The 27,124-nt window shown below is 42.0% G+C and overlaps 1 protein-coding gene across 4 annotated transcripts in view; it reads right to left on the reverse strand.

The window, feature by feature from the left end:
• slc8a3 (solute carrier family 8 member 3) overlaps positions 1 to 27,124 on the reverse strand; it is a 95,099-nt gene that overhangs the window by 27,627 nt on the left and 40,348 nt on the right. For 3 of the 4 annotated variants that reach the window (XM_026298973.1, XM_026298963.1, XM_026298953.1), the window contains exon 3: positions 6,538 to 6,644. The exons of the other annotated variant lie outside the window; for it this stretch is intronic. In XM_026298973.1, coding sequence (XP_026154758.1) covers positions 6,538 to 6,644 — 107 coding nt within the window. The remainder of the gene's footprint in view (positions 1 to 6,537; positions 6,645 to 27,124) is intronic. 4 annotated transcript variants of the gene reach the window in all.

Genomic DNA, 27,124 nt, shown 5'->3' on the forward strand with positions numbered 1-27,124 from the left:
CATGTGTTTATGACTGTTACCATGAAGACAAAGGCCCTCGAGGTCTTATTCTAAGTTAGATACAGGGCACATATATCATTGACTTAATTCAATTATAGCAAACACAAACGACAATCTTTTTCTAAAACAGGCAGTTTTTGTGTTTAAGCCTTATATGCTCTGTGTTTTCTATGGTGCCACAATGACTAAAATCCAGACTGAGCTGACTAGAAGGTGGAGTAGGGCCCTACTAACCCACATCTATAGTCCTGATAACTTACAATAACCACTGAATGGTGTGATAACATATAAAGTGGGTGTCTAAGTCCAGGCCTGGTTCTATCACTGTGAGAAAGATGGACATTATTCATAAGCTGAAGACCTGGAGGTGCACAGGAACCTACTCCGATAATAAACCAAACCTCAAAGGGATGCTCCGTTAAAATGTGATCAATATTTAATACTGCAGTACTGTGGTGTGAGCACTCGTCCACTAATATACACACACTCTTGCCTTTGCATGCAGTGAATAAAAGCAATCACTCCCCTGAGTACAAACATACTAAAAAGCTCAGAATTACATTTACATATCCCACATATACTGGATCACAGGCCATTTTAAATCAGCAACAGGTTGTCAGTGATAGAGACAGAAATAATTTGAACTGATCATTTGGTTTCCAAACTGGGCACATGTTTACAGGCTGTGAGAAAATGTTTCTCCTGAAGCAGGGTGAATAACTTTTATAGAGCTGACTGGGTAAGAACTGCACAAGAACAAACACATTCCGTAAAGCATTAATATTATATTTTGCCTACACTGTGTTCTGAGTTTTGACAGCTTAAAATTTTTTGCTTCAATGAATGCTAAGGAAAATTCAATGAATCTGGAAAAAATTTGTCTAGACACATTTGAATAACTAGATGCAAAGCTGCTTTTACTTCAGGCTTTTAGGCACAAATAAATTTACTACAAATGACTTTTTAATGACAATTAGCTGGTAATTAAAATTTCATAATTAAATACTGCTGCTACTTCTACACTTACCACGAGCCCTCACAAAACTTTACAGCTACTGTTTTCCCTACCAGATATTATTATTAGATTGCAGCAGGCATCGGGAAGCTGGACCAATCAGTAAACCCTGGCTGTTAGGTGAGATGGTGACGACCATGAGCGGCTCTGTATTTAAAATTTTAAGCGAGCGCCCGATTTCATTTGCGGCTCAGACTGATTGAAGGCCAATCTAATTTCCTGCAAAGTAATTTTGGTCTTGTTCCATTTACAATTTCCCAAACCTGATCATACAGAATAGCTATTTTTACTCAGCATGAAGATGTTCTACAGCATAATGAAGACATCATCGAAATTATTTCATTTTCTTACAGTAAAGTTGTAAAGTGGTCAATTCAAACTTCATGTGCTCTGGATGAGGTGCTAATAGAGGAGTTCAGTTTAGCTTTAGTATCCTTCACTCACTCATCATTTGGAGGTAATGAAAATGAGTGTGAGTGTGTGTGTATGTGTGACAGATGGAGTGGCTGGGGAGAAGGACCCGGCTACACTCAAACAACAGCCCGTGAAGTGCCCTGAGAGGCCTCTCTGGGCGAGGAGGCAGACGGGTGGCACATTTCCCCGCACTAGTCATGATCTGAATGGAAAGCAGCAGGGTGAGTGATGGATTCCTGCAGGGGGAGTGGGGCATTAAACCTACAACCATGCACGTATTCATGCACAAACACACTGACACATGTATGTGATGACAAAATATTTGCAGCATATGCACAGAAACACACTCATGCATGAGTATTCTTTACTGCTCCTCCTCAGTTCTGCAGTTTTATACACACGGCCAAGTGCAGGACAACACAATGTTAACACACCACCGTACCATGAGTGATGACACTGCCAGCGACTGCTTTGTAGCACACTTTTTGTAATGTCATTTGAAGGTCCCACGCTTTTCCAAGCCTACCCAATATACTACGCCCCCCATCCATCCCCTCCACTCATCTCCTGATTTTTCTTCAGACACTTTACAGAATCTTATTCTGTCCTCCAACCTGTCCATTATCACTTTTTTCTGCACCAGTGTGCGTACTCTAGACCTTACCATGACAGTTTCCCCCCTCAGGAAAAATACTTTCCAATGCTCATCATTTATTTATTGTGTTCTACTGTTTAAGGTCCCTAACCCATAACAAAATGGCCTTCAGCATATTTTGATTAACACGGCTAATAATAATGCTAAAGGGATTAGCTGATCAATCGATTGACTGGCTGGTCCTATATCAAGCATAAATGCCAAACATGAGATAGGTTCAGCTTCTCAAATGTGGGGATTTGTTCAGATTTTGCCTGATATATCTTTGTAGAGTGAATACTGGCTGGGAATATTTTGTGGTGCTCTTTCACAAGTTTGGACATTTTATCAATGATAACAAACCACGCTGGTCTCTGTCACCCAGCTATTGAATAACTTTGTATTGGCTGATTTCTGTGCAGGGTAATTTGTGTTTTGTCCAAAAGCCAGAGGTCACAGTCAGATTCAAAGCAACACCCCTGCAGGGTACAGTAACTCACTGATGGCACCTCAGTGGGATAGATACTTGCCGACATACAAACATGAACTTTGATTCTCTGGTTCTGGTTCAAGGATGAATTCTTACTGTGCCATCCTGCATTAAATTTATGTATGAAATGTTCTAGTCTACCGTCTTGTGCTTTACTGTAACAAACCAGTATTTGAGGTCCTCTTGATTTTGGGATTTCTGTGTCAGTATGTAGGACTACAACGAGCCCAGAACACTAAGATGGCTATGGAGTTTACCTTAGGTGGCTTATAAACAAAAGTTGGAGGCCTCATGAGCTGCTTGTTCACTGGATGGAGCCACGATAAGAGTTTTTCCAAATCACACCAAATCACAGCGAATTATTTAGGCTAATGATTGCACCAGTCTGCTTCCTTCATTTGAATGTCCGATACCTCTCAAGTTCTCATTCCAGTTTAAAACGCCTAAGAAAATACCTGCATATGAGCCGCTCTGCAGTCTCTGATTGTGCTTAGTTCAGTTATTACAAAGATCAACTGTCGGTGTTAAATGTCACAAAATTCTGCACTTTAGCTGCATTTTAATCATTCTTGGAATAGATTACATTCTCAGTCCATAATACACTACAGCAAAGCCTGTTTGCACCAGAGAGCTGAGTTATTTGTTTTTTCTATTGGTTCACCATTCGTTAATCCCTTGGTGCGCAGAGTAAATAAATATCCAAAATTAAAATGAATCCAATCAAGAAAGACAGTTCCAAATGTAGAAATAATAATTACAACAATATACAGTAGCTAAAAATATTGGCTCATTGTCACACAGTTTGTGTAAAAACTCTGCATGCCTGGCATGAACACCAACAGCACCAGAGTCACTAAAATAAAATCCTGCACTGTAGTTGACAAACTTGCAGTGTTGTGTTGCAGCAGCAGCAGCAGTAGTGGAGTGGCTCTCTGGCCACCTCACCAGAGGTGCTAATGGTATTGACCACTTCAGTATAAGTTAGAGAAGGGCATTGCTGGAGCTGGCAGTAAACAACTCCAGACTGACAGGTCAGGGTGACTGTTGGCTTGATTGCTTTCATTACTCACACACTGTCCAAAGTCAGAGCTGCCAGTCTTTGCCTGGCTCACATCTGCCAGGTCTCAAACCAACATCCCAGTGCATGAACAAATCCAGAAACGCTGCGATAACTGATGCAACTGCATGCAATAAATAAAAAGATCAGAGAGGGAAAATAAGATCTGACAATTATTTTCATGTTCCTAGTTTGATCTTCCATAATAGAGAAATAATAGGTGAAGTAAGAGTTCAGTTTTATGCTGCAAAGTCCTGTTGGTGGAAAAGCTGTGAGGAAAATGGAGCAAGGCTGTTGCATATGAAGAAAAGCCAAACAAAACAAAGCCTCTCATAGAATATTCATTAATTTTGCTCCTCCACTCCGGCTTTAATAAGGAGAAAAACAAACCCAATCAACCCCACATCAGCGGTTATGAACAACAATATAATCGCCACATTAGATATGAAAAGTAAGAAATTATCATATCATTCACATCGCTGAGATCCTGAAGCACCTACTGTGGCAACAGGAGAATATATGTAACGCCTCTGCTAAACACTGGCTTGCATCTTTCCTAATTTTGAATCAAAGAGATTTCATCAGCACGAGCACATTCATAAAAGATGATTCTGCATGGGAAATAATACAGAAAAGCTTTTCCATTACCTCCTCATCATATATAGATCAAACATTTATAACCCTTGATCAAACATTTATTACCTCCTGCATTAAAAAAGCCAAGTAGATGTATCTTGTATTACCCATTGTCAACATTGTCTGTGCTTTCATTAGCAGCACAGTTGTGTTGTCATGCTTCTAGTATCACTTTAATCAGTTTGGGTTATAAATATACGCAAATATTTCAACAAGGAAAAAGGTTTAGAGGTGTGTCACCATGTTACGCTATGTAAAGACAGAAAACACAATAACTGCAGGGTTCCAGAGGTACAGTATCTAACAAAGCTCTGTGCTCCTGACAGAAGAAAACACACAGGGCTTCACTTTCCTTGCCCTGTCAGTGTATGACCCAAACACAGCAGCTGTTTTGATCTGATCAGACTAAACCTGCCATTGGCATGTGTCCTCCTGAGCTCCAGCTGTCGTTACCGATCTTCATCTCTTCTTCCGTCTGAACAGATATCTCTCTCTTCCATAGTTTCGTCTACACCTGCTCTGTCTGCAACGACCCTGACTTGTGTTCAGTGCAGTGAGCTTAACAGTCCTGATGCAGAAACCTCAAGAAATGAAGGATGGTGTTTGTGTGTTTGCACTGTATGCTTTTATTTTTCAGTTTCACTTTTCTGATTGGATTAAAAAGGATGGACAAACCAAATACTGGCTCTAGGTAAGAGCCACTGTGCCCTCCCTCACAGCTGGAAACTGAAGGGTTGGGGTGTGAGAGATGCTCAAAATGTTGAATTCTGCCCTAGATCCTGCTAAATCTTTCACATTTTACACACTGCAGCTTTAAAGTGAGCTTACGGCTGAAATCATTTACTGTGGAACAGAAACTGAAACTACTTTGTATTGCGAGAAACAGGAAATTCACAGATTTTTCTTTAACCAAAAATACAAAATCTTAATTTAAAGCAAGATTATGTCATTGTTCTTGTGATTATTTTTGGTTAATATGCTAATGTATGTAAGCATACCTGCATTTCTCAACATCACGTTACATTTTAGACATTTAGCTCAGCTCCTTTGCAGCTGCCAAAGTTTAAATTCATAGTTCACTGATACCACAAACAGCCAAACGAGACTGATGATGGATGGCTTGTGTGTGCATTTATCAGCATGTGTGTTGGTAAAACCTGCACCAACACAGAAAGGAAATAAGAAAACAAGAGGCACCACAGAGCAGCGGAGGAGTGTTTGAAGTGATGTGCTCGTCACCGATGAAGACCTGCATTGGAACTGCTCTTCATCATGACTCTTACTCTGAAAGCACAGGGAGCCGGCACTGCTCAGACAGCGCTGCCAGGCCCAATAACATAAACATAATGAGCTGTAGTGTTTAAAGGCAACAGCCAAGTGTTACATTCTGCACCCTCCGCACCAGCTTGTGAGCCTCACCCGTCCCCTGGCCCTGAGCGTGATTAGATAACACTGCATTAGATAACGGCGCGTGAATCTTAAGAAAATGCCTGGTGGCTTCTTTCAGCAGACATTACCAACAACGAGCTGGAAACAAGACAACAAACAAAACTTATGATGAAAACTCACTTTGATTTGAGTTGCTTATATTTTTATATTCACCTTGCTGGAAAAAGCCTGGGGACAAGCTTGTTGTGCGGAGGAATAAATCTTGCAGTGAGTAACATGGCCCCTGACAAAGAATACATGAGCTCAATATGAGCTGCACAGCAGAAAAAAACCGACATTGTTTAGGTTCATGAAGTTAAACTTTCATACAGACTAATAAATTCACACTGTCCTGTGAGTTAGAATGTCTAATAGAAAACATAAATCAATAATCCCATTTCACCAACAGCAATTTGCTTATATTTTTCACCCAAGCAGGCCCATATACTTAAAAATAGCTACTAGACTCTGCATTTAGGCGATACGTGTCTTTACATAATAATGGCTACTTGTTCTGTGGAGGTAAATGATAGCAGCTCCTAGACTCCCTGTTCTCTTTTTATGCAGATGACGGCGCTGTCTGGGGAGACTGTCATTATGATGATTTTGCAGGAGTTTTAGGTGTAATATGGAAGACTGGCTATGAGGTAGAGGGTTCTCAGGTGCACAGCGGTGTGAAAGTGGAGGGTGGCGGGGGGTGAACAGGGCAGCAGAGTGAGAGTTCAGGTAAAAGAAATGGACAGAGAAGAGACAAAGAGGCCTGGGGAGACTCTGAAGCTGCAGACAGTGAGAGAAAAGACACTGACATAGTATGAGAGAGAAAGAAAACGATAAAAGACAATTAAATAGGTTCAGTACTGCACCTTTCTGCAGACTCATGTCTACCATGCGAGGCTCGGCCAGTTCCAGGAAGAAGTTCTTGTTTTTCTCATACTCCTCATCGTCAATAATTTTCACGTGAATAAGTTTGCTGCAAGATGGAGAACAGGGAAAGAAAAAAGGAAGGGGTGTGATAAGAAAGGGACAGAGAAGGATAGAGAGGGGGAAGAGGGAGAGAGAAGAAGAGAAAGGTTAATTTGCGATGGAGGGACACAGTGCACTGTAAGTAGGATTAATAATCAGCATGGAAGAAAGGTTAAGAGGTGAAAGGTCAGCTTGCTCTGGACCGGCCTGTCTGTCAGCAGCTGGACTCGACGCTCTCACGGGTTGCAGTGAGCTCATTGGCTGCCACGGGTGTCATGACAACCACATTTATCACGGCGTCTGATACAAGTGGAACGGAGGGTGGAAACCGCTCCGTAGCACAGCCGATCACAGAACACAATGAACTGAAAACAGCAGCATGTAATCAATCAGGTTGTAAAATGTGTAAACGGACATTTCACAAGGGCAAAAAGGTGAGTGAACGATAAATGAAAGAAAGTGTCGCTATCTAAATCGATTTTTATGGCTCAGTGTTTCAGTCAGAACACTTTCAATCAGACGGCTGGCTGGACACTGCGAGGGCTCCCCCACCTCTCCAGGCACAGACAAGGCAAATAAGAGAGAAGCAGCTTACTGCTGAGTTTATTGCTCCGGATTGAGGAGAACACCCCTTTAATGAAGTCAAATGTCCGGAGGGGTGAGGCTCTTTCTCTGGAAAAGAGCTGCATGTGACATCATCACAGAGAAACAGCTCAATAGGGCATCTCAGCCCCAGCGGCGTTCTCACCACTGATCGCCCTAATTGATCTTTTTAAAGAGTTATTGACGAGTGCAGGCAGTTAAGTGGTCAGTAGGTACCCAGATATCTCTGTGCCTCACCATATCACAGCAGGAACTACTCGAGGAACAGCTTTGTTGAATTCAATTGAACTCATGCAAGCGCCTCATCACACAGCCTGCATATCTTGTGTGCATCACGCCTGCCTGACGCCGGAGAAAGAAAATGAACCGACAATGCTCCAGACGAGTCATGACACTCACTGCATCCACTCTCTTAGGCCTCAAAAAGCATTCCCTGCAAGCGGCAGACAAGTCGACAATAGTCGACAGCAGCGCAGCTAGCCCTGAAATAGGGATGACACACTTTATTATGTGTCTGACATCTCATGGGAAGATGCTTTTCCTCTTCATCCTAGAAAAATACAATTTTTACGCATGTTATTTAGGGAGAGTATTTGGAAAGCAGGGGTTCGGTTAATAAGATAAGCGACACGCCAGCATTTATTATGGATAACTGCTCATGTATCATGTATCGAGTCAAAAGGCAGCTGGTTCCCTGACATCCCACTGATGTATTTCCAGCACTGTGACATATAGTGTGGCTTCTGTCAGTCAAGACTCTGATAACAGTGCCCACACAACATGCCTCCCTCATACACATAACCACTGTTTACGCACACAGACACTCATGCTGGGCACAAAATGTACAGAAAGCCATTAATCTGATCATCTTCAGAGCAATTAAATGGATTTCTATAGCTGCTGTAGTACGTAGCTAAATCTCTGTCTCTGGCTGGTGTACCTATATGTGCAGTTCTGGATGTGAATCCTGCTCACTGAGGACATAGCCTGCTATCTAAGATCCTGTTAGCACACTACACACAGCAGAACAATCCATCTCTCTTTCTCTCTCTTCACATCACACTGGCAGGGCTTTCCTCAGGTTGCCAGGTGAGGTTTCTGCAGTGCTCGGAAAAGTACCTCACCTTTCATTAGGAATGAGGAAAGGAAATGGACAAGTGGGGCCTGGCAAACGCGCACACACACACCTGGCTGCAGTAGGCATGTACATCCACACACACATGAAAAATATACAGAGATACAAAGATAACAGGACTTACTGTACAACAAAAACAAGCACAGCACTGACATCTTAAAACTACATTTTAAGAATTCCAGGCCACTGCAGGGCAGCTCAGCAAGCTGCAAACAAATCAGACATTTCTTCACCTGATAAATTTGATATGACACGTAAGCAGGCAGTTGTCTATTTACACATCCAGTAGATAAGAAACAATGGCACATTTCGGAGTAGGCTAATGTGCCAAAAGTGCAATATTCAGTCTCTTTCAGGCTCTGTTCATGGTCTCCCCTAACTGTTGAGGGAAATATCTGCCAATAGCTACTAAATGTTCTATTATGTTCACTAGCGAGCCGCTAACTTTATGTCTTTGCTTTTTGGTGGTGGGCAGGTTGTGTCACTGATGAGAGCAGTGAACCAGCAATGTAAGATTTCAGAGATGAAGATAATTTAATGCATGTTTTCCGCAGACGAAGAGAGACCCCTACATTATCCACAGTAATCATCTAATGAAAATGACCTTAAATCAATGTAAACACGCCGACACACACAGCTCGGCTCATGGGCCTGTTGTCTGCTTTGTCAAATCTTTCCATGCACTAACTTAATACAGTAGTACCTTTGAGCAAATCACCAAGATGTGCAGGAAGCCATTAAAGTCCAGTCAGATTTGAATCTGTGGCAGGGTCTAGATAGGTAACTCTAATTTAACACAGGATCGATGAAAGTCAACTTAAACACTCATGTTATGTAGTTATTTAAAGTCATGTATGCATCATGGACACGTTGGAGCACCTTCTACAGTTTATCAACATGTTTGTGTGATATTTCTCAGAAGCTCAACAAGCTGTCTCCAACATTTTAAACCCCTGTACCAGTCCAAGACTGAGCTCCCTGCAAGAACATGCTGCAATAGTAAAGTAATTATAACATGAAGGGCATAAAGATCTAAGTAAGAGACAATAATTAGAAATAACCTTCATTATGATTTTCATACTGAGAGTAGAAGGTGATCTACTGTATTTGTTAAGCACAGCTGTATTTTAAAAACCTGACTCTTTCACCCTGGACAATAATTACAGCCCTGTTTACACACACACACACACACACACACACCTACACACACAACGTGAACATAAGTACTCACAAACAGTCCACAAACACACATTTCCCAGACAAGGAGGAGTGCAAGGGGAACATTAAGCAACATCTGCATTTGTCTATGACGATTATCAATAATTCATCCAGCTATCACAACATCTGGAATCAGCCACTGTGGAAGCTGCAAAAAGCCACTCTGAAAGAAGGGTGTGTGTTGTGTGGGTGTGTGTGAGAGAGATGGGTATACAATCAAACACCTGCTGTGCACACAAGCACAAATCAGTGTGGTGTTTACAGGGGCAGTCCTGCTGCTGGTGCAGTGGACGGTGGAAATATGAATGGCTTCACTCTGTGTGTTGACAGAAAAGACACCGAGGGTGTGACAGTGCTCACGCACACACGGACACACACAGGCATACACACACCTCTCCACTCTACTCTTTTATTTACGGTGTCTTGAACTGTTCTGCTTTCGCTATTGTGCCTGAGCTCCTGTGATATTGGTTGTATCAGGGGGAACGCACGCTCAGAGAGGCTCAGGTTAAACATGGAACAAGGCACTTCTCTGGTGGCAAAGAGATCAAGAGCAGGGTTTTGTGGAGGAGTCACAGTATGAATTTGTCATGAGTTTGTCCTGGCTTACCTAAATTCACATGGCTTTAGGGTTTTTCTTCTTAAACCAGATGACAGATCTTGTATGTGGAGAAAATGTTTAAAGACAGGATGAAATTACCTCTACTCCTTTGATATCAGCACAGGTAAAAGAACAAACGCATAGTGCCCCAAGATAAATAACTTTATGCAAAACTGTGCAACCTTACTGTAAAATGTGGCTGCATGGTGAACATTCCTCACCTGAGCAGTTTAAGTTAAAGATGTTGCACTAATGAGCACTTCTTTTTCATTTTTACTAGTGATGTCTGGGAATTTAACTGGGAACCTTCTGGTCACAAACCCAAAAACATCAAATAACTAGCGACGCTGAAGGCCGACTGCTGCATCGCTGATCGTCACCTTTGCTAAAAAGCGGCACTTGAACGCACCACACAAACCACAGCCGGCAGCTAATGAGCATGTATGTTCTGCGCCTGCGTGACAGTGAAATAGGTCTCCATTTTAGCAGGTTGTTAGTCTGCATTCATCATTTATTGGGGGAAGGTGGAAGAACTATACTGCAGATACACAAAGTGTAAACAAAGGAGTGTTTGCTCACATCACTCACCAAAGATGGTTTAGAGCTAATTATACCTGGTGGTCAGACCAGTGAAGACGGTGCAGGATACACCACAAACCGAGGGCAGGGGTCACCAACCATCGAGTGCATCTGCTTGTTGTTACAGGCTTGGTGTGTCATGGGACTTCGTTTAAGCTAAATGCTTATTTACAGCCTACAGTGAATTAAAGGCGTAGATCCATAATATAATGATTAATTTTCTTGCCAAGTGTTTGATAAACAGATTTATAGCAATCTCATGTCATGTTGCTTCAAAGTTAAAACATACGCCAGCACCTTGAAATATCACCACACACATCATGTCCGTACGCAAATGTCTGGAGAAAACTTTACGGGGAATTAACTGTAGACATTCAACCTGTCTCTGCCCACTTTATGCTAAGCTAACTAGGCCAATTTACTCCTGACGTACTATTGGCATGCAGACGACTAACTAGCATGTTTCCTAAAATCTCCAAATATTTTTCTAAGCATTTTCTGAAGACCCGTTGCTTCATCCTTACTGTGTTATTGCTCTCTGGTAAGAGTATTTGCTTTGAAGGGTAACATTTATGTCAGCCTGTAAAGCTCCTATTTGAAACTTAAAAAAGTCAAAACTGCCCTTTTTCTGGCTTAGAACAAACTGGATCTGTACGATGAACAAATCCAGCAGAGTACAGAAAATTCCTAAGCACAATGAAGTAAAAAGGATGTCAGTCTTCTCAGCAGTGTTCTCTCCTCAAACTGAATTACAGTGATGTGTCAAAATGAATGTGAGAATGATTTATTGATGCCAACATGGCAGACATAGCACCCTTGAGTTGAATATTAGTGTGGGAAGTGCAGTGGGTAATGACAGGCGATTAGAGGCTTCACACCTCCGCTGCCCTGGGCCGCCTGCAGCCAACAGCCTCGACCTTCCCCAAGTCCAGAGCAGATGGAGGAGGAGAAAGAAGAGACTAAAACACTGCAAGAAGTGAGGCATGAAAGTGGAGGTGGTGCAGGGAAACAGAGAGTGAGAAAGATGGAGAGGCAGATGCAGAGAGTCTCTTTTTCTCTCTGTTCTGGGGCCAAAAACCACACTGCGGCTGAGTTTTGCTTTAGCCTGCCTCCTCTCTCTTTCCCCATGCCTCTTCTTTGACAGCAGATTTACTGTTTTGGTCTCCTCTCTGGCTTTCATTCCACAAACACTAAATAATATAACCACTAGAAGCGTGAAACCGCTGTGGTCGAGTATCACATCAGTGAAAGTGACACGAGATATGTGAGATATCCAATCTCCACTTCCCCTTTTGTCTTGACTCCTGGTGCAGACCGATCCTCAAATCACTTTGCTTTTACTCTGCAAAGCCTCAAGATTCTCACAAACTAGAAAGACCTAAGAACTCCAGGCTAGAGCAGGAGAAGCATCTAAAAGTGCTGCAATTAAGTACGACCTTTCTTTTCTCTGCGTTTGGCCCCCTGTATAAAACACCTGCTGCCACGGACACAGGCACTTTCTGGTTTGAACTAAACACAATCTTTCCAAATTGCTCTGCCTTCATCTCTTCCCTTAATCTACTGAGTGCTTTTCGGTTGCTTTTCACCCTCACGCAAGACTGCATTTAACCACTGCTAAGCATGTGTGGAGGGACTGAAGCATGGTTTTTAAACACCACGCATTATTTCCACTTCACTGCAGTATGGAGGCCCTAATGGTGGAGGGATTACAAGGAGTTCTGTTCCTAAAGAGTTTTAGTAGAAAACATAATCTGCATCTTGCTGGAACTAAACTGACCTGAACTAAAGGGCAAGAAATGAATTACAGAAGAGAAAATGTGGCAAAAAACAAACAAAAAAAAAATCTCCTTTTGATAACCTACATTGTTTCAGTCAGATCATAGCAACACTGCCGCTAAAAATCCCAAATAAAGTCAAGCCAATAAAGACGTGAGAGGACAAGGGGGAAAATAAGGCCGCAGTGCCTCATGGGAAATCAGTGCCTTAATTAAGCAGGCCTGGTTTCTGTCACCAAGCACAGGGATTATGGGCCTCGCTCGTTATAGTGCTGATTATTGCTTTTCCCTCGCAATCACAGAAAAACGCCAGTAAACACATTTCTCAATGATTCCTTGCCAATCTGATGACTAGCTGTGATCAGCTTTAATACTCCGTACCCACCAGGCCTGAAGTAGATGCCCCTTCATCGCCTCATCTTCATCTCCTCTTTGTCCATGTCTACAATCAAATCAAAGCATACTTGACCAAATGACAAGGAGCTAGAAGTTTTCTAAACAAGGAAGCAAAAGTCCCTCTTGAAACGATGTCTGAACTGCTGCTGTCGGACATAAATATTACATTAACCAAACAGAAATGAGGCACGTGTTCACAGAAAACTCTCCATTTGGCGAATTGAAAATTTGCTGGCCAAGCCTGAGCCAGATGCAGCAGCTATGATTGCAAGTTGTTTAAGGGGAAAGCATAAGAGTTAGTGCAGCAGTGCCAGATGCTGTTTGAATAATACATGCCTGCCAAAGTCAGTCCCAGTTTGGATTCTCAATCTAGAATGAGAGAGAGAGATGTGTACCATGCTCACAAATTTACCAATATACAAGATGTGATGTAAGTATCACTTGTTATGTTCAATCACTCTGAGGCGGAGGGTTGGCCTTGTACTGAAAGAGGCAGTCATCCATCCAGAGGACCCAAATTCAAGCCCCTGTTTTGGCAAAGATCCTCCCTGCTGAAGTGTCCTTGAGCAGCTTATGAATGGTGCAATCACACTGGAAGCAATTTTAGAAGTGTTGTTTTTATTTATTTATTTTACAGAGACTGATTAGTGTGCTGTTTGTGCACCTCATGTCTGAAGCAACGCGTCACTTCACTGTTCTACTACTGGCCAATAACATCAGGCAACAGATGTGGTAATGCAGAAAAAATAAAAATGGAAGACAGCCATGGAGTTATTGTTAATGGTGATTCATTAGTGACATTAACATTCATTTAACTAAATAACAAACATTCATTTCATAACAAAGCAGTGTGAGAGAGAAAACAGCAGGCACAGGTTTGATTAAGGGTGCACTGCAAGTCCCTTGTATTTTTTTTTGTAATAAATGAATCATGTCATAAGGATTACAGATCTCATGTGCTGATAATATTAAGTATTTGAGTGTTTACAGTCTACTGTCTCTGAGGCTGTGCTTTCAGAAAATAATCAAACCTTTCCAAAAAAATAAAAAGTCAATAAATTGAACGACTTTATTGTCATTAAAAAATACATGACGGGGAGCTGTTTTCTTAGTGACGAACTGTTGTTAATCAACAAAAGGTTAAGAAACAGCAAATTTGATAACTGAATAATTATTTCAGTTATTTATCAAGACTAAGAGTCAACAGTCATTCAAGTGGATCAAATTCGGTGACAATCCATTATTTTATCTTCATGAGACCAATACATATTTTGTTCATTTAATAGTTCTAGACAGTGTGATAAACCTTACTGACGCTACTTTTGAAATGGAGTTGCGCCCTAATACTGATGCCTGGATTCACCTCCTGTGCTTCAGAGTTTGGCTTTGTTCTGCCTGTTTCGGCTCAAAAAGGCCTCCATAAATACAATGGCTTCAAAACAACCAGTTTAAAACCAGTGGATGATGTAACATTCACCTCATCCACCATTATTTACTGTCCCTGGCTTCAACAATAAAACACAGTGTGTTCAGATTTCAGCCTGAGCAATTGACCCCTAAATCGCTGAGAGCTCAAGGGATGCTGAGCTGCATCTGACTCTGGAGGAAGGGTGAGGGGTCACGGCAACAGACTGATCAATAAAGTATTATATGACTTTACAATATCAGATAGAGGACATAGCTGGTGGATGTCTCATTAGTGTTGTAGTGGTGGAAAACACATAAACACACAGATGGAAAGGTGATGACTCGCTGTGAAGTGTGTGCTCCTGTGACTGACGTGCAACTCATAATAAGAGCTCACATCAAAACGTGAACCAGGTTTATTAATACCGTAGCTAAGAGAGGAATCATGGGTAGTCACGAAGCTGGAGTCAGATTATGAGAATTCTTCAGTGGGGCTGCAGCTGTCCCCCCCTAAGCCCTCTCACCTCCTGGCCTTGCACAACGTGGATCCATCCCCGTGGGAGCAGTAAACCTCCCATTTAGCTTACCTATAGCGGGCAGCTGCTCAGGTTACAGAGTGTGCTAGATTTCAAAGAGCAGGAGCGTGGCCGAATGTGCCCTCAGATCCTGTGGATCTGTCACATTCTCAGGTCTAGGATTCGAATACCTCATGCACCCCACCCGCTCCCATTTGCTGCTCTCGCTCTTACTTGTTGTCATGGATACAAAACCCCTTTCACCAGACTGGCTCTTTTCTAAATGCGACACATGACACACGAACACTTTCTGTAAAACTTCAACCTTTTCCATTCATTTCTATTCATTTGGCTGCACCGAGCTAAACAGCACAATGAAACTGTCCCTGGGAGGAATAAAGAGTTCTAACAGCTTTACCTCTGTCTGCTGACAGACAGTCTGCTACTTCATCCTTGTGCTTCTCTGACACCCACACACATAAATCTCAGCAGCTGATGCATGCTGCGTGTGGAGGAAGGGATGACCAGGAGATCACACACCAGCAGCTGGCTTCCTGTGTCCCGTCACATTACACACATTTCCTCCAACCAATTGTCCCAACTTGCCTAAAACACAAGAAAAATATGCCGCCTTTGTGCTGCAACTATAAGTCTCTTCTTTTACCACAGGGACATCCCTCTCATTCCAAAGATGGATAACGCAGTTAACAACAAAGGGAAGCTGAGGATAACACCCTCTCAGGCCTGCAGAGTGCTGTCACTAACAATCACCAGTAAGCACCCAGCTTTGGATCAGCACAGTCATGTTTAACAGTGATCACAACACGCAGCTTTTTGGTGTTTTGTCATGACAGACAGTTATCGATTAGCTGAGTGACAGAGAATTAGCAAACAACTTTCATATGTAAGTAACTGGTTGACATTTAACAAGAAAATATCATTAATTCTAGATTCTCAAATGTTGTAATATGATTGTAAACTGGGTCTTTTTGGGTGGTTGACTCTGATAAAACAAACTGAACATGATGTCTGAGACTTTTGAATTTTGGATTAACATTTTCTCTATTTTATGTCCTTTTACAAATGATTCAACCGAACAAACAAAAATAAAACTGACAGTTTAAGTGGTGATGAAAATGGAAAAAAGTTGCAGCTATTGCAGCTTTAATGCTACTCGCTGAAGTTTGGGCCACCAGTAACTCTATGAAGCTATGTTTACATGAGGGTCCCTGTTTGCAGATCCGTGAGAACACGCTTGCATATGCACACAATACACATCCAGCAACAGGCTCCACATCACCTCCATTATTTATAGTAGATGGGAACAAAATGCAACAATGCAGTGTAAAGCAGGGAAGAAGGCTGTTAGCAAGTAAACATAGAAATAAACAATGAAAGATCCAAATATAAAAAAAGAAGGAAATGTACGGTGACAAACAGTGAACGTACTGTAACTGTGAACATCATGTATATGCATGAAAACGCCACAGTGCAGCTTTAATTTATATTTTTCAAACAACACAAAAGTGAATGATTTTCAATCACATCACTGGATAATCTGATTTTTTTAAATGGCTTGATTAAATATTTGGGGTCACCTGATCCCTTGTAGTAAATACCTCCTATCTGAAATGAGTTGAAACATACAAAAACAATAATGTGATCAAGAAGACCAGTGTAAGAATTTTAGATAGACAGCAGAGAGACAGAGCTTTAAGGAATACTGAAGACATGAGGGAGACCGCTGAGAATAAAATGTACTGGAGAGGCAAGAGACGGTCGCTGATCTAAACAGAGAGGGCTGGCTATGTAGAGGGAGGGAGTAGAGGTGGCTGGTTTCACTTGTCATGCACACTTGCAACACTGTCTCCATAAAAACATGCTGACTGCCAGCGTTGAAGGAGAAAAAGACAAAAGGAAAAGAAGACAAAAGGGAGAGGACACTCAAAGGTAAGGCAGAGGACGGGGGGAGCAAGTGAATGCTCCGTATTTTCTGAGCCAAGAGCAAGGTGAGCGGGGAGGAAAGTGAGTTATATTTTTTTGGATGTCTGGAGCCAACCCAAAGGTTCTCCTCTACAAGGACACAATGCAATAAAACACTCAGAGATGAAGTGCCTGATAGGGGGCGACAAGGGAAGGAGAAGAGGAAGAGAGGAAGTAATAGAGGACGCAGTCAGGCCTCTGAAATGGAAGCCAGAGTAGCGTCCTGCTGTGGGTGAAGGAGATGGTTGGGCTGAGGGCAAGAAATGCACAAGGGCTATTCTGGGTGTCGGGCGTGGGTCCGTGACAGCTTAGAGAGTCGGAGTCGGCCAAGTCAAACCCCCCGCAGCCAAATGACAAACACCATCATATATGAATGACTTAGGAGAGTGACAAGCTCCCCTTTGTATCAGGAACAGTAAATCTTAGAAATGCAGTGCACTGAAATAATAAAGCCCAACATTTCATGTCATGTATAGAAACAAGCCAAACTGTTGAAGTTCCAGAAATAGAAAGCTGGCTGTCAGTGTTGTGGTCTGCTGTGGACTGAAGATCTTTAAAACTCCTCATTTCAAACCTGTAAGCTTGAATCTATGGGTCCATTTTAAAGGATCAGTCCACGTTTTGAGGAAATACGGGGCATCTATGGTCTAGGAGTAGTTGGTGTAAGTTGAAGTTTTATGGTCTGAGACAAATCACATGGGTGCTTGTTGAGTTTATGCTAAGCTAAGCAGCTGCTAGCATCACATTTTCCATAAAGACAAAAAAATAAATAAAATGATAGCAATGTTTCCATCTAACGCTCAATAAAAAGAATATATCATAAAATGTAGAACTGTTTATTATTGTTGAACTGTATATAGGGGCTATATTTAGTGTTTTTTAATCTAAGTCCTCACATGAAGCTATCTGTAATGAAATAAACATTTTTAAATGAGTATTTTACTGAGACTGACAAATACAAGAGTTTCAATGTGTGCACACATTTCACCGACTTTAGGGGATTCATATGGATATCTCTTTCAGCGATTAGTTTCTTCAGAACTTTATTTCATCCTGTTCTTTCCTACCAGAAGAGTGAATTAAACTTTATGTGTGACTTTAAGTCAAGAACCTTCTGTCTGATTGTCACTCAGCCTGGCCTACAAGCTCTATTTGAGCAGTAATAACTTTAATATATTCTCACTGTTCATTAGCCTCACAGCCCTGTCAGCTAGTTTCACGGATTTAATTCATTCTGTACAGATACAGAAATGCTCTACACCATGTAGCGACTCCAACAAAACGCTACAGTGGCTGATTTCACTAATTAATTAATTTCTTTTTTTCTGGTTGAAGGTGTGGTAATCAGTTAAATGAGCTACAATAATGCTTGGTTGAAAAATACAGTGTGCATTGAGTTATTGAGTCTTAAATCCATGTGATTGAGAATCACTTCACCTCACTGTTGTGGACAGTGTCAAAGTTGTCAGACCAGATTAAAGGCAACTTACTGTCAGCATAATTCATTTCTGGCTACTGATGTGTTGCTGAAATTAACCACAACATTATTTGAATTCCATTGGACAAAATATTATTTACAAAGCAAGGCAAAAAGATCAAACTGCTACCCCCAGCACTGTGGCACGATGCAGAAACACTACAAGTGATGGTAGTGACCCGCCCGAGGACGCTCAAAAGGTTTTGTTCTAAAGGCTTCAACCTGCTCAGCACAAACCTACAAGGCCACTCCACTCCAGCACATTTTCACTGGGCTCTGTGTTTTCTCTGTGACTGTTTTGCGTGGCTGACCAACACACGGCACATGTTGCATGTGCATTCTGTGTTACCTTTACAGTTAGAGTGGAATAAGCAGACGCTGGGTAGTCAGTAAATTTAGTCATTTACTGTGTTGTGCATGTGTGTTGTTGTACCATCACTGAGGACATTCAAGCTGGTACTTGCTTGTCCAAAGGGCCTGTTTAAGGATTAATGTCACATTCATGTCATATCGGAGTTTACGTAATTACCAGTTCTTGACTTGTAAATATCATTCATGTCAACAGCTGAACTGTAGTTCTGAGAAAAGCTGGGAAAGTGCTACTGTATCTGACTTGGCTCTCAGCAGTCTGGAAGAGCCATCACACCAAACACGGACGCCTCACATCAACCAGAGTTTATTCAATAATACAAAGCGTTGACAAGGTGAGTATCCATTTTTAGACCAACACAGACCAACCCCAACTTCCACTTTGTTTTGCTGAGGCCACATAAGGTAGCCCAGCAAAGGTCCTGACACAGAAATTCATCCAACAAAATAGCTGAACTCAACTTCTGATGCAAAGCGACCTCTGACAACACACTGCTTTAACCTTAACCATCACAGTCAGACAGTTACATCTCAACTTCCTGGTTTAGTTTTGACCTACTTACTGTGGCATGCAAACAGTTTACCTATTCAGTGAGGGATTATTACCAAACTTTATTATTATTACCAAACTCACTTTCAGTTTTATCTCTAAATGAAGTCATTTAAGACAGTAGTTCCCTATGTGGGGCCTGGGAACGTCTCAAAGAGTGTGAAATGAAAGAAGGCATCATAAAATATTTTATTATTTATTTTGACAAACCTCTAAGAACTGTTCAACTGTCTGCATTAAGAGACCACAGGCAAAAAAGGGTGGAAACCACCGTTTATGTCCGTGAACGTCCTCATAAGTATTGTACAGACTTACAAATGTGTCAGTGCATGTGTCTTTTTGTGTGCGTTGGCACTGGGGGCATGTTCAAAGACATCGTTGACTGAGGAGTGCATGGCATAGGGAAGATGCATACAGCTCTAAAAATAGTCTGGGACATGGATTTTCACTAGTGGGGGGCTATGAGAGTGTGTGTTGGTCTATTTGTGTGTTTTCCAGCCACAGACCTCTGCTTCTGTGACATTCAATGGCAACACACACAAACACGCATATAACGCAGTCACACACATTAACACACAAACACACCATGAAATTATGAACACTCTTCACAGCCTGGGGTCCTGTACACACAATGCACCCATACACACTCCTCAGTACACATAGATATCACGCCTATAGCTAGGTTTTTCCACCGCAATTCTCTACAGTACATCACAGTTTCTTAACCTTCGGGCTGGCGACCAATGTAGTGTCATCTGATGTTGAAATGGGTTGCTTGATAAATTCCTAATTATACAGAAATGACAGTGTAAAGTCTTCCATTGGCCTCTGGGCTGCATAGAACCGCTATAAATACCAAACAGCTTGCCAATGAATTTCTATTGAGCAGCTTATGAGAGCGGCTCCACTTCTGTCCTCTGGCAGATTAAAACACTACATGTAGTCTACGGGCTCAAATGGAACATTTTCCTTGGGGGTGAAAGGAATTTTCTGGCCTCAACATGTGGCTGCTCGCCAGCAACAAAGGCTGTGAACCTCCGCTTCATGCTTTACATTAATTTACGCCCCCACTTAAACTGTGGCGAGCTGGTGCAAGGTTTTGTCAGCAGGCACGAAGGCTGGGTCGAGGAATGGGGTGTTAACAATAAGGTTAACTGTCTCTGAATCAATCCTCCTCTATATTATATATGTTGTTGTCCCAGTGGGTGCTGAGGGATGAACTCACAGAAAGAAAAGAAATCATGTTAGAAGGTGAGTCAGAAAATGTTTGTCTCTGAGGGGGGATGAACTGCAGGTAGCTGCACATTTAAACCTTTTATTGCTCCTGCTCGAGTGTGACACTACTGTAAGAGTCTGTTCCAAATCATAACATTATATAATTCAGAGAAAAACTGAGAAAACCCAAGAGACCAGGGTTTTATGGGTGCAACTCGATCAAACCCAAATAGATATCTTATCATTTTGAACAGTTTAGCATCTTATAAAACAAGCAATTAATCATTTGAGGGGTCAGAGGGGGGACAAGGAGTCACAGCCGCTCAATGGAAATTTGTTAATTGGGTTAAATGGCTGATTGGAGGCTACTGGCTGTGTTAGCATGCTAATATACTAACATGTCTGCTGTCATCTAACCACCACTGCTGCAATTTTGGTAATATTTCATGGGTTACAAAAACGTCACAATGCTAACAGTTTCCCATGAATTAATTCTTAATAATGTTAATTTTTCACCAAAGTTACTTTGAGTTGTAGCTGTATTTTCTTTTCAGCCCACTTCTAAATGTAAATAACTGGGGGTGGTTCTCAATTCAGTATAATGTTTCCAGTGTAGTGCAGCCAGCAAATGCTAATGAAAAGTTCTCTATTATGCGTTTGGCTGCCTCTGTCTGTCACGTGGTCATTTGAGAGTCTCTTGATAAGAAAGAATGACAGGTGGTCAGTGAAGCACATTTACTGTCTGGTATTTGCCCTACAACAGTCTGAGTACAAAGTTAAGTAATTCATATTTTGCAGCACACTTTAAAAAACAAGTGACTTATAATCCAATCCAACCAACTACGTTGGGTTTAATTAACCCTGTTTATTTTGTGTGTTTGGTCCAGCTGCTGACAAAAAAATGTTTCACCTATGATGATCACTATCTTCATGTCATAGCATCACAGCCTCCAGACTTCAGTTCTCTTCACACATTCACCTTACAAGTACACTGTTCATCTGACAGCTCCCTTGGCACCGTACATCCTTCTTTAATGCACTGAAGGTGCCTACACACACACACACACACACACACACACACACACACACACACACACACACACACACACACACACACACACACACACACACACACACAGTGACAAGGAGTAACAGGGGAGGAGAGCGCTGCGATGAGCCAGGAGAGGAGGATGATTCAACATGTAAGGGAGGAACTCGTCTCCATCACAGTCCGTGTCCTCTGGTCTCTGATGAGATTACTGGACGGCTCCTCCCTCCCTCCTGGCCCTCCGCTGTGTTGTCTTAAAAAGATTAACCACACTATTGTCTCCGCCAATAATGATGGGATAAAAGAGCCTCTGCCTCACAGGGAGAGTTGAAATGCTCAGCACTAATTCCATCCCATGGAACATGTTGCCATCATCCGTCCTCCTGAATCCTCATTACCATTAGCTAACAGCACAGGAGATCAGATTTGAGGCTGGAGTCATGCAATCTATTCTCTAAGCACAGACCATGGATGAGGACATTTTCTAGCGCCACCTGTTCCGAAAAGGCCCGTGAACATTATCAAAACCGATACCATCAACTTTCCTTCGTCAAATCAGTGACCCAACAACCTCTGGACCAAATAATTCATCTCCCTAAGGAGAAATATTAGCTGCAAAACCAAAATAAAACAACACCTTCTAAATGTTCTATGGCCTCTCCATGAAGATCCACTGCTAATTTTGGAGCATTTAATGCTTCAGACAACATCCCCTTTGCTGCTGTTCCATGAAAGGTGCACTAAAAGGATGGCAGGTGTATAGAGAGATATCTAAAAACGTCTGCCACGAAGAAGGAGCATGCAAAGAGACAGGGTCTAGCACTGGAGGAGGTGAGGGGTGGTGAAGTGCTGAAGCGGTCTAATGCGGCTCTTCTGCCTGAGAGAAGACAAAAATCAGCTAGTCAGTCAGTGGGGGAGTTCTTGGTGAGAAGCACTTAAGTCAAATAGGACAGAGAGGGGACGGCAGAAATGGAGGAAAAAAAAAAAAAAAAGCATTGGGAACTAAAATGATTGATCGTGTCCTACGTCAGTCTCCTCATTCACTCTGACATTTGTTGAAAACCTCTCATGGACGGGCCCTAGAGCTGCACATCTATTCAATTAAGAGGCTTGCATTCATTCACCTCTGTTGTTCTTTGAGCCTTCTTTCAGTATCCTCATGCAACGTCCCTGTTTATCTTCCCTCTCTCTTTTCCACCAAACTGGTCCATATAGCTATACTCAGGTCATGTACAGTACTGTTGTTTGCATCTGGGTATTAGGTAAAATACAAGAAAAATGTTTTATTTCCCTAAAAGACCAGAGTACCTAATGGATGCTGTGAAAAAGAAGTGCAGAAATGGCAACAGAAAGGAAATTGTGAAAAATTTAATTTTCAGTGTTTTTTTTTTTTTTAATTGTAGTTGTTTATAATAGCATTCAGCAAGTTTGTTTTGTTTGCTCTCTCACTCATCCTACTACTAATTTAAAACAATTCGTACGTCTATTTAATAGAGTTAGATGAGAAGATCATTGCCACTCCCAAGAATGTGGGTTAAATATTAAGCCAGAACAGGTAACTCATTAGCATAGCTTAGCATAGGGGCTGGACGCAGGGGGAAACTGCTAGCCTGGCTCTGTTAAAGGTCACAAATATGGCTAGAGAAGAAATGGAGTTTAATGGTGCATGTATTTTTTGACGAACAGTTCATCCATCTGTCCAATATGTCTGTGCAGCTTTTCAGCCGGTCAGCGTGATGAGTTCATGACTAATGTTCTCTAAGGAACAATTACAGTATGAAAAACCACAAAATGTATTTTCCAGTGTTCAACCCTCCATTCATTTACACATCGAGAAGCATTACAAGATATTCCCGTTCTTAATGTTAATACTAATGGCATTTAGTGCTTGCTAACCACATGAATGGCAGCTATAAATAAACAGCAGTCACCTTGGTTTCTGGTGGTGTGGTGTTTGTGCTGTCAACCTTCCCTCCATACAGTAGTTCCTAGGACATCAGGAAATATTACCCCTGAACAAGGAGCGTCTGGGGGGCAACAAATAAAATTTCCTCCAACTGAAATGCAGATATTCCTGCTGATATTTCTGGGAAACTCCTGAGGTCAAAGATACTGTTTTGGTTACAACACTGGAAGGTTTCTCTTTCCTACATACATTTATTCTCATGGTACCCAAGAGGCCTTCCACCTTTCAGGTAGGTTCATGCAAACACTAAGACATTTTTGCAAACACTACCTGACCTAGGTGTGACAGTTTCATATTTTTCCCCCCTCCCCTGTTGTTTGAGCAAATCCCTCTTTACACTTCGCATCGTCTTCCTTCGTCTCTTGTTGGAGTTTCTCTTTGCCCACACGGTGTGACCGTGTATCTCAGCCTGAACAATACGATGCCGCCTCCTGCATGTTGTTGTTCCTCCACTTTTTCCTATGTCCCTCCTCTTGTGTTTGTCAGGGGCTCAGTGCAGCACTACACCTAACAAGGTGTGGCAGGGACAATCATGTGAGGTTATGTCTCGCCCTGGCAAGCAAGACTCTCCTTTTCCATCCTCTGCCTCATTTTCCCTCCCCCTCCAATCTGCTCCGCTCCTCTATATCTGTTTCTCTCCAGGCCACCCTCGCACTCATCACATCCTCTACTTCAGCAAACGCTTCTGCTTTCATTTACTTTGTCTTCCTGTCCACCCCCCGTTGGTGACATCATTATTTTTAGAAACTCTTGGCGGGGCATAGCTATGTTTGTTGTGTGAGTTCAGGATGTTGACCTGATTTCCCAGTCATCTCCATGCCAATTTCATTCCTGCCATCTCTCTCAAGAGCGGCCCCTGACAGGGAAGTAACACCTGTTCACAGCCTCAAAGGTGTGCCGGCTGGGCCAAATACAGAGGCAGAGCAGGGGGTGGGGAGGGAGGGTTTGTGAGGAGAAGAGGAGAGGGAGTCAGCGTCCTCCAGCTGCCCCAACCCTCTGCAGTAAAACCTGCCAACAAGCTGGAGACGTTTGAAGGATTAACCTCTATCAAAAGAGGTCAATGCTGGAGTCACTGGAACAACGAAAAAAGTCAGAAATAAAGTTGCAGATTTGGGTTTATGCCTGACTCACGGTGCATCTGCTGCTCTGGTCAAAGTCACTGGCCTCACGAGCAAAAATAAGTCGATTGTCAAGAAAAAAAATTCTTGTTTTATCAATATAAAAATGTCACGATGTGCTGTACAAGACTAAGTCATTATCACCTCTACTGAGAACGAGTACGCTGCTGATCAAGAACAGTGAAAAACAAAATGACACTTTGTGAAACAATTCTGCACAACCCTGAATTACACTTGGAAATTCAGAACATACAATGCCAATATTTTTAGCTCCGCTGACAACATGCCTTTAGGGATAATAATAAAGTCGTTCCAGCACTTTGATACAGAGTCAAATTTCTCAGCTATTGAAGAGATGATACTTGGGCCAGGTGTCCATGTTCCCCAGGGCAAGACTTTTCTCCTGGTTCTACAATCAGTGTGATAGTTTATTTTGGGAAAACAATGTAATTGCCATGAGACACACTCATGCCTTAACTTCTCATCTACCACAGTCGCCCCATCAATTTATAACAAAAGGTTCATAACTAAAAACCAGCTAAATGTTGTTAGCATGCAAACATGTTGTTTAACTATCGTTACCTGCAGAGGATCTATATTTAGCTCAGTTAGCCACAAGTCCAGCCTCACAAAGCAGCTACACAGAGGTGGATAAAATGTGACGAACTTCCTGCCACTACGGAAAAGTAAGGCAAAAATATTAGTAATATGCAGACTGACATTTAGCAACAAGATTCAGTGCCATCTGCTAACATGGAGGGTTTATGAGCAATACTGCAACCAGCCAGCAGGGGCTAATTGACCTGCAGTGTCTCCACTCCTGGGGAGCTGTCACAGTATCCATGTTTAAATACAATGAATGGATAAGGTATGGGTAAGGTATGCTAAGACTATTTGGTGGGAGATTGACTTGCCTGGTTATTTGTTGGAAAATGTAGCAGGTTCTTCAGCATAAGAAGCACAAATGGACCTTTTCTCAGAATTTTAAGAAACTGAGCAGTTGCTCTTGTGACCACTTGGATGCTTCCAGGTCAATTATCTCAGTTAGAAAATGGACATTTCGGCTGTACCAGGGGTAATTTTTGCAGTAAGGTGATGATGCTAATCACTAGCTCTATTGAAGACTAATTAAAAGAAAAGATTTAACGATGTTACTCTTGTGTCCGAGAGAGAACGAACAAGTATAATTTTAGTCTTTCACCAGGGCACTGCCTGCTGCCCCCTGACCTCTGACCTCTGCTGCTCCACTGTTTTCTTCCTGTCAGCCCCAAACACTCTCCTTTAGTTACCAGCTGTTCATACATCCATACCTCCTCCTCCTATTGCAGTCTGCCAGAGAGGTACACAGACTGTCTGCCTGCTACAGTATATCCATCTGGCAAGCAATGGCCGCTTGGATTCTATGCTCCTTGCTCGCGCACAACCCTCATTCATTCAGTCTGAGCCAACTCTACAGCCAGGCGTCATTAGTAAGTTCCCATTAGAGTTATCTGTCTATGCCTCCAGACACAGACTGATGTAAATCAGCACAAACAGGGATGACATGTGACAAAGAGGGAATAAATGACATAGGAACATGGCAGGCAAAAACGTGGCCCACGGGGGAAGAGCTGGCTGACATGTTTTAAATGAGTGTCATCTGATCAGGGCGGAGAGTTTGTCCTTCAACACTGTTTCCCCCCTTGGACACAACAACACTGTGGATACCGAACAAACACAAACAGTTTAGTGCAATCAGTGAACAATCCTTCCCAAGTGTTGTATTTATGAGCATGATGATGGTGATGACTGTGGCTCTGCAGTAAATCAAACTCTGACAATGGCAGCATTTTTATTATACACTAGACACAGATACAAAATCACACTGGTATAAAAACACTTATTGAATGTATTCTTATTGCTGCAGTTCCATGGCACCCTGACCTGCTGCACAAGAGCACGTCAACATAGGTGCCCCTGGCAGGTTTGTGAGGTTAAAACAAGGTTAAAATTATTCTGATCCTGACCAGAAATTAACAGCATATAGTGGATTATGTAGCTATGAATAAAAATATAATCAAACAAAAATCATAAAGCATTTGAAGACTAAAAAACAAAAATGTATATTAAATGAAAAGACACTTCTTTTATGGTGCAATCCTGCTGAACACCAAGCTACCTTTTTAATATAAAATAGAGGAACAGTTAAATTGATCTTTCTCATTTTTAAGTGTTTATTGTTGATATTGTAGATATTTTACATATTCTTACAAAGTGACTGTTTTCTGTGACTTGTCAACATCCTTGGCAGATGTGGAAGGTGTGCAGTAAAATTAACGCCACCTGAACTCTTTGCTCTTCAGTTTCCACCATGATGCAGCTTCAGATAGTTCAATGCACAAAGCGCTGCACATACACACCAGCTGCAGACAGACAACTCCACTCATTCACTCAAACATCCCTGGTAATTACTCGCTGTCTCACTGTGTCCAGCACAACACAGTGCAGTTTCCTCTGTCAATATTCACGTCAACTTTTTGTAGGCTGGAAAAT

This window comes from Mastacembelus armatus, chromosome 22 (genome assembly GCF_900324485.2).
Source record: "Mastacembelus armatus chromosome 22, fMasArm1.2, whole genome shotgun sequence".
NCBI classification, from domain to species: Eukaryota; Metazoa; Chordata; class Actinopteri; order Synbranchiformes; family Mastacembelidae; genus Mastacembelus; species Mastacembelus armatus.